The sequence below is a fragment of the Schistocerca cancellata genome, chromosome 4, assembly GCF_023864275.1.
Source record: "Schistocerca cancellata isolate TAMUIC-IGC-003103 chromosome 4, iqSchCanc2.1, whole genome shotgun sequence".
NCBI classification, from domain to species: Eukaryota; Metazoa; Arthropoda; class Insecta; order Orthoptera; family Acrididae; genus Schistocerca; species Schistocerca cancellata.
In genome coordinates this window covers 778,531,103-778,545,529 of record NC_064629.1, presented here as the reverse complement: position 1 = coordinate 778,545,529, position 14,427 = coordinate 778,531,103, and the positions used below count along the sequence as shown (strand labels likewise).

The window sequence follows — 14,427 nt, the reverse complement described above, 5'->3', positions numbered from 1 at the left end:
TCCCTCCATTCACGCCTGTCGCGACACCACTGGAGGCGGGCTGCACGATGTTGGGGCGTGAGCGGAAGACGGCCTAACGGTGTGCGGAACCGTAGCCCAGCTTCATTAAGACGGTTGCGAATGGTCCTCGCCGATACCCCAGGAGCAACAGTGTCCCTAATTTGCTGCGAAGTGTCGGTGCGGTCCCCTACGGCACTGCGTAGGATCCTACGGTCTTGGCGTGCATCCGTGCGTCGCTGCGGTCCGGTCCCAGGTCGACGGGCACGTGCACCTTCCGCCGACCACTGGCGACAACATCGATGTACTGTGGAGACCTCAGGCCCCACGTGTTGAGCAATTCGGCGGTGCGTCCACCCGGCCTCCCGCATGCCCACTATACGCCCTCCCTTAAAGTCCGTCAACTGCACATACGGTTCACGTCCACGCTGTCGCGGCATGCTACCAGTGTTAAAGACTGCGATGGAGGTCCGTATGCCACGGCAAACTGGCTGACACTGACGGCGGCGGTGCACAAATGCTGCGCAGCTAGCGCCATTCGACGGCCAACACCGCGGTTCCTGGTGTGTCCGCTGTGCCGTGCGTGTGATCATTGCTTGTACAGCCCTCTCGCAGTGTCCGGAGCAAGTATGGTGGGTCTGACACACCGGTGTCAATGTGTTCTTTTTTCCATTTCCAGGAGTGTATTTTCACATTCAGAGGAGAAAGTTTGTAATTGAAATTTCATGAAAAGATCTTGCCACAACTTGCTTATCGTATCTGTGACACTTTCTCCTCTATTTTGTGATAATAAAAAATTACCTGCTCTTCTTTGGATTGTTTTGATGTCCTCCATCAATCCTGTCTGGTAAGGATCCCATACCACACAGCAGTACTCTAGCAGAAGATGAACAAGAATAGTGTAGGCAGTCTGTTTAGTAGACCTGTTTCATCTTCTAAGTGTTCTGTCAATAAAACACAGTCTTTGATTTGCCTTCCCCTCAACATTATCTAAGTGTTTGTTCAAGTATAAGTTGTTTGTAATTATAACTCCTAGGTATTTAGTTAAATTGGCAGCCTTTGAATTTATGTGATTTAACATATATCCAAAATTTAATGGATTTCTTTTCATACCCATGTGGATGACCTCGCACTTTTCCTTGCTCAGATGCAATTTCCACTTTTCGCAGCATACATATGCAGCAGCAGCACTTTCTTCGTCCTAACACTTTGGTGCTGCACATTTCCTACCCTAGCCCTGCCTGAGGCTCTTCTCCACTTAACTCTTTCAGTTTCAGATCCCTGTTTTTAGTGTTGATAGTAAAAATATCAGACCGTGTCTTCTTTCTCCCTACCTTCCTACCAACAGCCAGTTCCCATACCTCCCCCCCCCCCCCCCAAAAAATCACCCTTGATCCTGATCTATTCATTCCTTGCTTACTTGATCTATGCCTGAAGGGCACAAATTTTTTTTTCCCTGTCCCTGCATCTGCATCTCCCCCAGTGAAAATATTTCTTACAAGATTGGCAACAAATCCCCCTACTCATTACTCAATAACATCTCCAACATTTGCCGCACATGGTCAGTTTCAAAAGAAGAATTAAGTTTAATTTTAAAGAATGTATCAAGTTTATCAATGACATGAGATTTGCTGTATGTAAATGAAAACAACACTAGAAGTGTTTTGTGCTGTTGCCGCTGTTTTTGTACTATTTAGAGATGTAATGATGGAAAAATGAACCAGTAGTTTCTTTGTTTGTAGAGAATTTGTGTTACTAGGATTGTTTGGGTAGGTTTCTAAATGTTTATGACTTTGAAAATTTAGGCCTCGATTGCATTTACCTAACTAGTTAACAATACAAAATGTGTTGAGAAATATGATGTAGAAATGTCTCATCACACTTATATGATGAGAATAGACACTACTGAAGCTATGCCTTGTTTTAATGGAATTTAAACTATTAAGAAAATTGAAATAGAATTTTCAGTGTTTATGTCATGCAGAATTTCAGCTTACTTCATGACTGTAAGTATTTTAAATAACAATAGTTGGTTTTGAGCAAAGCACAATAGGAACACTAAATATTCGCTTGCATAACAAGAACAGACACTACAGGAAGTATAGAAAACAAAATAAATTTAGGTTTAATGCTATTTACTCTTAAATAAGTACTTTTTGTAGAGGAAGTATACCTATGTATCTCATTCAGTGGCCACCTTGACATGTTCGGATTGCATTTGTTTGAACTAGCTTATCCTCAAGTTCATTCTTCAATGTGATAATATGTGGAAGTGAACATGCTCTATTTGTTGTCTCACGTTTATTATCTCACATTTGTTTTGTTCGTAGTTGTTGAAAATTATACTCAGTGCAGCTGCCACTTCAAGGTGTACATATGCCACTCCTTTAGGGGAAACAATAACAAAAAATAAACAATATCTGATTCTACATCTACATCATTACTCTGCAACTCACACTTAAATGTTTCACAGAGGATTCGTAGGACCATTTTCAGACTTTTTCTATACTGTTCTGCCCTTGAGTAGTACATGGGGAAGAGGAACACACAAAGCTTACCATGCCACCTCACTCATTTCTCCCTGTATTGGTGAGAGTCAACATAATATTATTTCATGTGGAGAAGAGAGTTTTTGAATGTGAATTCATGACAAGATTTTGCTGCAGCAAAAAATGTCTTTGTTGTAACGAGTGCCACCTCAACTTGCATGTCATATCCATGAACTCTGTCCCCTATTTTTCAATAATACAAAATGAGCTGCCCTTCTTTGAACATTATTGATGCCCTCCATCAGTCCTATCTAGCTAGGATCCAGTACCACACAGAAATACTCCTGAAGACAACAGAAAAGCATAGTGTAGATATTCTATTTAGTGTTCTGCCAATAAAATGCAGTCTTTGATTTGCCTTCCCTAAAATTTTCTGTGTGATGTTTCTATTTTAGGTTGTTCATAATTGTAATGTATAGGTCTTTAGTTTAATCAGCAGCTATAAATTTCAGGTGATTTATCACATAACCAAAATTTAATGGAATTCTTTTAGTGGAGAACCTCACACCTATTATGGTTCAGGGTCAGTTGCCACTTTCCATACCATGCAAATATGTTGTCTAAATCATTTTGTAATTTGTTTTAATATTATGGTGACTTTCCTAGATGGTAAATGAAAGCATAATCTGCAGACAGTCTAACAGGGCTGCCCAGATTGCCTCATAAATTATTAATTTATATTAAGAACAGCAGAAAGCATACAACACTTCTTTAGGGAACCCCAGATACAACTTGATTAGTAATTGCTTGTGAGGAGCTATTTCAGAAACTTTGTGACAACCTAGAAATATGAAATGAACATGTGATCTTCTGTCAATAGCACTCATTTTGCCAGTGGATTGTTTTCTTTGAGTATTTAATGATGTTGGAACACAGTGTATGTTCCAGAATCTGAATTACAAATCAGTGTCAATGATATGGTTCTATAATTCAGCAGATTGCTTCTATTTCATTTCTTGTGCATTGGTGTGATTAGTGCAGCTTTCCAGTCTTTAGGTACAGATCTTTTGTTCAGTGAGTGGTTGTATATGAATGATAAAAATAGAGATCTTTCATCAGCATACTCTGAAAGGAACCTAACTGATACAGAATCTGTCAGAAGAGTTCCTTTTATTAACTGACTTCAGTTGCATTGCTACACCAATGTATCTACTTTAAAACTACTCATGTTGGCAACTGTTTTTTGTTTGAATGCTAGAATATTTACTGCATTTTCTTTGGTGAAGGAATTTTGGAAAACCACATTGAGTAACTCCACTGTATTAGTTCTATTGTCTGTAACATTACCAGTGCTATCACACTATGAAGGTATTGATTGTGTCTTGCTTCTGGTATCCTTTACATACAAGAAGAATCATATTGAATTTTGTTCCCAATTTTGGAAACTATTAAAAGCATCTCACATTGAAGTCTGTGCTAAGTTATGACCATGTGTATACCATCTCCAGTCTTGGAGATTTTCTGTTCTGTTAAATCGGGCATACTTTTTTCATTGTTTTTGTAACAGAGTCCTGACATGTTTTGTGTACCAAGGAGGACCTGTTCCATTTCTTATTAATTTACTTTATTTAAAACTGTCAGGTATTCAGTCTTGCTACATTGCTCTTATGGTCACTATTTCCTGAATCTGTCATGACACACTATTTGCTCAGGTTGTCATTGTGGTCTTCAGTCCAAAGATAGCTTTGATGCTGATTGCCATGATAGTTTACTCTATATGTTTATAAACATATAAACATATGCATGCTTTGTCATCTCTGAATAGCTACTGCAACCTAAATCCATTTGGACCTGCCTACTGCAGTGCAGTCTTAGTCTCCCTCCACTATTTTTATCTCCTGCACTTCCCTCCTTTACCAAAATGGTGATTACTTGATGCCTCAGAATGTATCCTATCCACCAATGCCTTTTATTCAAGTTGCACAATAGATTTCTTTTCTCCGAATCCGATTCAATACTTCTTCATCAGCTAGCTGATCCATTTATCTAATCTTCTGAATGCTTGTGAAGCATCACATTTCAAAAGCTTCTATTCTCTTTTTGTTAGATCTGTTTATCTTCTGTGTGTTTTACTTCCATACAGGTACCTTTAAAACAGACTGCCTAGTCCTTAAATTGATGTTACATGTTAACAAATTCCTCTTTTGCAGAAATTTTTTTCTTAATATTGGCAGTCTGCAGTTTTTATCTTCTATATTTAGGCTGTCATCAGTTACTTTACTGCCCGCATAGCAAAACAGGCAACCATGATGCAGCTCCTCTGCCCCCAGTCCCTCTAAAGTTAGACGTCACATTGTATGCCTTCCTTCATGCATGAGGCTGCCTCCTCCATGTTTCTGCTCTTCTTACGTTCTCCTCCTGTCTGCCACCAGCCCATCAACCTCTTGCCCTTCTGCCTGTAACACACTTGCCTTCAGCACTATCTCCTTTGTCTCTGCCATGGTGCTTCTTTCCCCAGCGCCCCTACACTTGCACCACCAGCTCTTGCACTGCCCACTGCTGCATCATGGGCCCCACTGGCTCATGTGTCCTAAGCCCCACCAGTTGATATGCCGTGAGTCCTGCTCAGTCCCTTGCTACAGGCCAAGCTGCCTCCTGCACCATAGGCCCCACCTACTGCAACACCACAGGCTCCAGTGCCACTGGCTCTGGTGCCACCTGCTCCAGGTCACAGGCTCCAGTGCCACCAGCTCCTGCCCCATTGGCTCTAGCACTTCGGCTCTGGCACCACCTGCTCCAGTGCCACCCCCTCCTGTGCCGCCCACTGCAGCACAGGCACTCTTGCTGCTAACCCAGGCAAACTCTTCTGGTTCTGCACTGTGCACTGCATTGCATGTCTCACCACATTCTGCCCACCCACTCGATGCTCTCCTCTGTCATTGCTGGTGAACACACCTTGTTTCCACCGCACACGTTGCCCTTTGTCCAGCCATCCTTTCTACCTGTTGCCAATGTTTAGCTCACATACTTAACGTCCTGCTCCCTCTCTCGGGATTATTTCCATCAGAGTATGGGTCATGCTCATCTCGTGCACTTGGCAAGGCAAGGCACCTTTGCAGCACATGATGTGGCTGCTTTGAGTCTCTGCTTTGTGTCACTCCATCCTGCTTGCTGATACCAGATGTCTCTGGTCGTGATTGTCTCCTGCAACCTCCAGGGCCTCGTTGTCTTCACTGGACTGTTGCCTCTTCCCCTTGGGCACCCTCTGCATGTCTTCAATTGGACTTCTCCAGTACTTTGGTCTGTCGGTTGTGGAAGTTTTGCCACAAGCCTAGCCTTGTCAGGTCACGGTACCTTCGGTGACCCGATTGCACCTATTATGCCATGGATCCTGCATGTCTCTCACTTCTCCACTCTCCTCCTCACCTTGTCTGCCTCCCTGCCTACGCAGTGGGCTCTCATCTGGTCATGCCAGAAGCTGCTGTGCCCTTTGCAGGAAGCCTGCATCCATAACCGGCATTCCTTCTGAGGGTGGCTCAAGAGCTCCTCCTACCACTGGCCACAAGGCATCTGATGACGTTCCAAGGCATTTAGCTGGCATTGTCTTATCTGGTCCTGGCTGCTGCCGTGTCCTCTTCAGTCATTGCTTCCCAGCTGACCTCATTGGTGCTCATGTGTCCAGGTGGCCACTTTAGTTTGAGCACTTCTCTCCCATTGCATGCTGGCACCCTGCCACCTTCCTCCTGGCCAGCCTGCATTGGTACCACATGGCACACCTTGCAGTCCCACACTGGTTGCCTGCCACACCCTTATCCCAGCATCTTTTCAGATGCTAGTTGGGCTTTCACCTCTGTCTCATGCTGGGATGTGTCCATCCTTTTGGAGGCACTTCTCCTGAATGGCTTCACAACTTCTCTGTAGGGGAGAGGGATACTGCATTCTCAGCTGTCGCCTACATCACTACTGCCAGCTACACAGCAAAATGACTGCACCATGGCCTCCATAGGAAAGAGGTATGCAGTATTTGTGTCAAGGCATTTAGCTGGCACTGTCTTATCTGGTCCTGGCTGCTGCCATGTCCTCTTCAGGCATTGCTGCCCAGCTGACCTCATTAGCACCCAAGTGTCCTGATGGCCACTTTAGTTTGAGCACCTCTCTCCCATTGCATGCTGGCACCATGCCACCTTCCTCCTGGCCAGCCTGGCCCCCCTGGGCCACATGGTACAAGCAAAACTTCCTGCTGGTGGCTTTATGAGACTCTGCTCATCAGTCAGTTTGTGAGGGTATGAGTTCCAGCTCCAGTTCACGAGTTCAACATCGATATTCACTGAGTGCCATTCATCAGAGGACCGAGACCTCGGTAGTGTAACAAAGATGCACTTGGCCTATGACAGTGTTTACGTACTGTGATGGACTGTGTCATGATCTGTACCTTTAAGAACTTTTATCATATAGTCCAGTTTCTCTGCATTAGTAATAAGGTTCTGTTGTTCTTGGTTAACTGGGCACATCTCTCTTCTTGTAGCATGCATTACACATGTCACAGGGTACTAAAAGGGCCTTAGCTATGAGGAGCAATCATATGGAAACCAAACAGATGGAAAAAAGTAAGTAAAGTGTTTGTTATTTAAAAAGTAATGACCATAATAGTTAATAAATTTATCCCACTGTGAGATAAGGTCCAGCACATATGTTGCCTAGGTTGTTTTGCATACATCCTGCAGAAGTTTTGCTGGGAACCGCTTACACATCTCCATACAGCTCTCCTATCTCCCCATACAATTTCCATATTTTTGGAGCCCTGAAGAAAGACGTTCATGGTCATCTATTTGCTTTGGATGAAGTGGTGCATGCCTGGGTACAATCATTTTTGCATAGACAACCACAAACATTTTTCCATGGAGGCATTGACCTTCTTGCCTCATTGTGGAATAAATGTATTGACAGTTATGACTATTACTTTTGAAGTAATAAACAGTTTACAGCCCTCCTTCCTACTTGTTTTCAAATTTGGAAAGATATCCGCATTAGGGTTGCAGCGAGATATACAGACAGTAGCTGATTTATTGAAATTTGTCAGAAGTCATACAGTTTCATGCTTCTTCTGAATGTGAGTAATTCACGTAAAATATCAGTGCTACATAACACTAAGAACTTTTATAGACTGAAATTAGTGGAGGTTTAGTAATATGCATTAATATACTATGAATTATGAAAATTATACTAGAAAATTTGTAAAGTAATGTTCCAGTAATGTGAATATTGCAACCACTTATAAACGGGGACCTTGAGTTTTCCTCCTGTGCACTCATGTCTCATATGCCTGTTTTGCCTGAATATAACTTACAACTTATTCTTATGTTTATAACTCAATGCTTTGATTCCATTTTAGAGTTTGACCATCAACATCTACCTCAACAGATATTTTGTAACTGGTGTTGAATTTGAATGCTCTGGTGATGAGAAATTAACTACATGACCCATACTAAAATTTGGTGGAGTTTATTAGGTCAGTTTCATGTTTCATGAGTTAGATATACACTGAGGTGACAAAAGTCATGAGATAGCTCCTAATATTGTATCGGACCTCCTTTTGCCTGGTGCAGTGCAGCAACTTGATGTGGCATGTTTATAACTCAATGCTTTGATTCCATTTTAGAGTTTGACCATCAACATCTACCTCAACAGATATTTTGTAACTGGTGTTGAATTTGAATGCTCTGGTGATGAGAAATTAACTACATGACCCATACTAAAATTTGGTGGAGTTTATTAGGTCAGTTTCATGTTCCATGAGTTAGATATACACTGAGGTGACAAAAGTCATGAGATAGCTCCTAATATTGTATCGGACCTCCTTTTGCCTGGTGCAGTGCAGCAACTTGATGTGGCATGGACTCAAGAAGTCATTGGAAGTTCCCTGCAGAAATATTGAGCTATGGAGCCACCATAGCCATCCATAGTTCCAAAAGTGTTGCTGGTACAGGATTTTTTGCATGAACTGACCTGTCGCCACTGCAAGATTTTTGGGTGGCCAAATCCTTTGCTTGAATTGTCCTGAATGTTCTTCAAACCAATCACGAAGATTTGTGGCACTGTGACATGGTACATTGTCATCTATAAGAATTCCATCATTGTGTGGGAACAAGTAGCTGAAAATAACCATCTGGACCAGAGGACTTAGTCCATTCCCTGCAAATATGGACCATACCATTATGGAGTGACCATCAGGTTGCACAGTGCCATGTTGACAACTTGGGTTCTGGCTTCATGTGGTCTGCGCCACACTCGAACCCTACCATCAGCCCTTACCAATTGAATTCAGGACTCATCTGACCAGCGCACAGTTTTCAAGTATTCTAGGGTCCAACCAATATTGTCATGAGCTCAGCAGAGGTACTGCAGGCAATCTCATGCTGTTAGTAAAGGCACTTGCCTCAGTTGTCTGGTTCCATAGCCCATTAACACCAAATTTCACCACACTGTTCTAACAGATATGTTTGTTGTATGTCTCACATTGATTTCTGTGGTTATTTTCTGCATTGTTGCTCATGTATAAGGACTGACAATTCTATGCAAACACTGCTGGTTTTGGTCATTAAGTGAAGGCCATTGGCCACTGTGTTGTCCTTGGTGTGTTGAGGGTAATGCCTGAAATTTGGTGTTCTAGGCACACTCATGACACTGTGGATCTTGGAATATTGAATTCCCTGATCATTTCAAAAATGAAATGTCCCAAGCATCTAACTGCAACTACCATTCTGCATTCAAAGTCTGCTAATTCCCATTGTGTAGCCATAATCATGTCGGAAACCTTTTCAGATGTATCACCTGAGTACAAATGACAGCTCCACAAAAGTACTGCCCTTTTATACCTTGTGTGCTCTATACTGCCATCTGTATATGTGCATATCACTATCCCAGGACATTTGTCACCTCAGTGTATAAAGTAGTCTAGAAGTAATTCTCATAATTATCTTTGTGAGTAGATTAACAGTCGTTTTAATTTCTTGTTAGTATACTTTTACATAAGTAGCTTCTGCATGTTAATGTATATCTTGACTTGTGCCATATCCCTACAGACATTCCATAATTGTAGAATTCATTGTGGATGAATAAATGGAGTTTGTAATACCTCACTGTGACATGGAAATGTTTCAATTGGTATACAAAATTTTTATATTTCCACAAAGGATGTTGTTTTTACAAAGACTTACTGTGTTTTGTTGAATAATGTATGTGACTAAATAATTTTTATTTCTGTGAATTTTTTTGAGGCTGGAAAATTAACATAAAACACAGCCAACTACATATTTGCGTGAGGGTATATTGGCCTTGTGTTCTGTGTTGACGGCAATAATATGCTGGAAAATGAAATGTGGTCTGGATAAACATTTCTCCACATTCTGAAAGTTTTAAAACAAGCTTTTATGAAGAGAGAGAGAGAGAGAGAGAGAGAGAGAGAGAGAGAGTGTGTGTGTGTGTGTGTGTGTGTGTGTGTGTGTTTGTTTATGCCATTAGACTCTGAGGTGTTTGGATGTATCACTCTACAAGACTATAAATGTATTTATATTAATGCTAGGCCATTTATGGAAAGACAGCGCTAATTGTTTTGAATGTTTAGATTTGTAGTTCACTGGAACCTTCCAAGAACATTATCCTCATTCTGTCAACAAGCTGGGAGGGCAGGACGAGATGGAAAACAATCATGGTGCCGGGTATACTATGAGACTGAAGAGAAAATCCATAGAATATCATTGATACAGAGACGTATTACAAGGTATAAATCCAAATGTAAAAAAAACAATGCCGAGAATGAACTTAAGGAATTTGAAAAAGTGGTCAGATATTGTGAAGCTGTCACGTAAGTGTTATGACTATAGGGTTTATTGTTTGCCATATCATTTATTTCACTTGAATTGTATTCTGTCCTAATAAATATGAATTTCTACACATACATCCATCTCCACAAACTGCTGTGAAGTGCATGGCAGAGGGTGCTTTCCATTCTGTCATGTACTAGTGTTTCTTTCCATTTCATCTGTGTGTGGAGCATGGAAAGAATGACTGCTTAAATGCCCCTGTTTTTACTGCAGTTAGTCCAATATTATCTTCTAGGTCCCTACAGGAGGAATACATGGTAGCAAAAATAAATGTTTTTGTCTGTACATCAGGACTAAAAGAAATAAAGCAGTATATCTGGCCTTTTCTTCCTACACTCTGACAAGGCATGCCAATTTTAGATTTGTATTCTAACTTTCACTTATATAACTTAAAGGGATTGTTAACTAATGCACTGTCAGTATCCTCCACCCTCTGTTGTAATGTAAACATGTATTCTTACACATGGTAGACTTGATATAGTGTCTGGGGAGATGGCATATTTTTGTTTCATTTTTCATCATGTGAGGTGCAGATTAAAACTTTTCTTTGGTTACCATAAATACTTTAATTGCTACTTCTTTTTTTTATTTATTTGATTTATGCATCAGAGAAATGCTGAAAAACCTGAACTGTCTGACTCTTGGAGATAGATGCTGACTATTCTGTCTGAGCATACTTAAAAAGTTTGAAGAATGTATTACTTGAAGATTCAGGGAATATACTGCAGGCCCCCATGTATTCCTCCTGTAGGGATCTAGAAGATAAGATTAAATTGACTGCAACACACACACAGGCATTTAATCAGTAATTCTTTCCATGCTCCATGTGCAAATGAAATGGAAAGAAACACTAGTGTATGAGAGAATGGGAAGCACCCTCTGCCATGCACTTCACAGTGGTTTTTGGAGATGGATGTGTCTGCAGAAATTCATCCATATTAGGACAGAAATTTTTTTGGAGAGTTATTTTAATCACTGATCCACAAAAATTATTTGTCTAGTATTTTATGTCATTAAAATGATCCAGTGTTTGTACACAGTATGTGGGTTTTAATTATTGAAATAGCAATTATTACTTTTATTTTTTATGTGTCTGACTACATTATTAAATTTTTTGTATTAGGTGCCGACATAACATCATTTCAGAACATTTTGGTGATCCCAAAGTACTGTGCAACAAACAGTGTGATGTTTGTGCAAGCAAACCCCAAGCAGGAAATGCAGTGGTAAATCTTTTGAGTTCCAAATACGGCAGAACGGAGAACTGTCAGTTACAAGTAGATAAAAGCACTGCAGATACAGAAGAAGAGAGGTACTGTATTATTAGTTATATATGAATCACCTACAACTTGCACTGCAGATATTGCAGAAATGGAAAGTGGTATTGATGTGTGGTTTTCACACAATGAATTTGGGGCTCATATTTTTAACTAATCAAGAGATTGTAACAACACTTAGAAAGTGTACTTTATGTGCAAACACACTTTTTATAAATGGAGCAATGGCTACTAACATTAGCAAACTAAAAGTATGGTAAATTAGAATGTCAGTGGTGTTTGTTGCAGAATTCTAGTTTGAGTCATTTATGAGGTATTGTATTTTGAAAAGTTCCCACTCTGACACTTGTACAGTACCTGTGGTAGCACACATTAAAGAATAACACAAGGGCATACACTGGTCATGTGGATTCTGACCAGTAATGAGATAACTGACCATCAGTGGTTATGTTCAAAATGACCACTGGCAGTGGCAATATGCACTTCCAATGTGGTATGCAACAACTGCTGCACGCATACTACCATTTCAGTGGAGATATCCAAGCAGGCTGCAGTAATATGTCATTTCATATCACTGAATGTAGTTCACATGTCCTTGTAGACAGTGTGTTTCAGCTTTCCACAGAAAAAAGCCTACAGGCATCAAATCCAGGGAACAGGCTGGCCATGGTACAAGTACTTTGTGTCCAGTCCAAATATCTGGAAACAGTTCATGAAGACATGCTATGGTTGACTATCCCACACCATACATTTACACTCCATGGAAACTGAAATTCTACCTGACGAAGCCAACATGATTGTCGTAATGGTTTCCATGCAACTCTTGACGGATAGAGATATGTTGGAGATGGAACCTATGTCAATAGAGATTGTGTAGGACAGTTGCCTGACTCATGTCACTTTCTCATGCGATTGCACAGGAGCTAACTTGCAGATCAGCTGCAGCAGCAGCAAGAACATTAATTTCCCCCTCTTCTGTTGTCACTGTTTCCTTTGTTATATCATTTGGGTGTTACACTACCACTTTCATGTAACTGGTGGAATGAGTTGATAAATAATGCCGAGATGGTTCATGTCTATTAGGATATTTTGCTGCATACACTATACAAGAACAAACTGCATTCTTCTACACTCTCCATACACCATGAGCATGTTGGCTTTTTTGCATTGATTAATCCCATTGTCCGCTCACGTCCTGCTGCTTGCACTGCCCACACACTAGCTGACTAGCAAGTCGCAGTGTACTTAAAGAAAACACAAGCATACTAGAAAACACAAGTATACTGTAAGCAAACACAACAAGATTGTACCTAGCAACTATGCCAGTTGAGTGGCACAAACAAGTGTTGGTGTGAAAACTTTTCAAACTACAATACCTTGTAAACAACTTTCACTAAAATCCTGCAACAAACACCTTCAACATTCTAATTGACCTCACTTGTAGTTTATTAACTTCAGTAAGTATAGTTCTATTTAAAGAAGCGTGTGTTTGTTCAAAAAATACACTTTATAAGTATTATTACAATCTGTTTATTGGCTAATACGAGCTCCTGACTACCAATCCATCTGTGAGAACCGCACGTCAATAGCACTTTGCATTTCCACAATATTTGTGGTGCAAGTTTTAAGTGATTAACCCTGTATATCTTCACTGCCTTCATTTCATATTTTCTCACAATGATCAGTCTTCAAGATTTTTGACCTGAATAAACACTGATATTGGGTCATAAACATAAACTGTTCATAGAACTGTGTGTAAAAATTACAGCAGCACGAAGAATGAATGGGAATGTTATGAAACTTGCACAACATTCAGAGCAGAGTATTGCATGCATATTATAATAATGACATAAAAATAATGTGGTCGGGGTGATAGACTGAAATTTAAGACAAACTGAAATGATAGAACTAACACTGAAAGTGTAATAAGTAAGGATAATGTAATTAGACAATACGATTCACCAAAAAATATCTCAATATCCTCTCATCTATAAGTAGACAGAGAGAACTGATATATTTTATGATGTGATTGAAGTAAACTGGGTGTTAGATCTCATGCTTTACTTAAACTATAGCTCTGCTTTCTGGTCCAGATGGGCCAATTGGGACCAACTGACTGCCATGTCGTCCTCTGCTGAAGGCATCATTTGAATGCCGTATGAAGGCAGCAGGATATCACAGTAGAGTGTCTAGTTTGTGAGTTGTAATGAGCCTCTGACAAAGAGTGACTAATTTTTATTTTGTGTTGAAACGAGCCTCTGACAAAGAGTAACTAATTTTCATTTACAATGTTCATTTTAGTTTAAATTATTAAATTTCTTGCAGTTGCTGCATTGAGATGCAAACTGTGTTAGTGACCCTTCGCTCTCAGCTGAAGGCAGTGCTGGCTTCAGCCATGCAGCTTGGGGTGGTTGCCAGTGGGCCTTATTGTGAGGGGCCATACATGGTGATCTAGTGGATATTCAGCACATCCCATGCATCTACCAACTTGTTGACAATAGTGTCACCTAGTTGCTGCCCCCACTGAGGGAGACCCTTCATGTTTCGTTGAGTGGGAAGTCACTTCAAGGTCTGGCAGGTAGCGAAAGACAATCCAGAGAGCCGAGTGAAAGGCCTCCTTGGTTCATCTGACAAACAGATTTGAAGTGCTGTCTGTGGCTGTTAAAGATCCTGAGCCACATGCAGTCACTTTCTGTGTTTCAGAGGAAGCCTCTCAACCAGCAAGATCTATGTATTGACAGAGGCTGGGATTTCTGGTAGTCACAAGGACCAGTGTTAGAT

General features: G+C 40.7%; 1 protein-coding gene across 1 annotated transcript in view; it reads left to right on the top strand.

Annotated features, from left to right (window-relative positions):
- The window catches only part of LOC126184423 (ATP-dependent DNA helicase Q5-like), a 179,010-nt gene that overhangs the window by 156,076 nt on the left and 8,507 nt on the right, over positions 1-14,427 (top strand). Inside the window, exons 8-9 of the mRNA XM_049926812.1 lie at positions 10,111-10,350; positions 11,493-11,681. Coding sequence (XP_049782769.1) covers positions 10,111-10,350; positions 11,493-11,681 — 429 coding nt within the window. The remainder of the gene's footprint in view (positions 1-10,110; positions 10,351-11,492; positions 11,682-14,427) is intronic.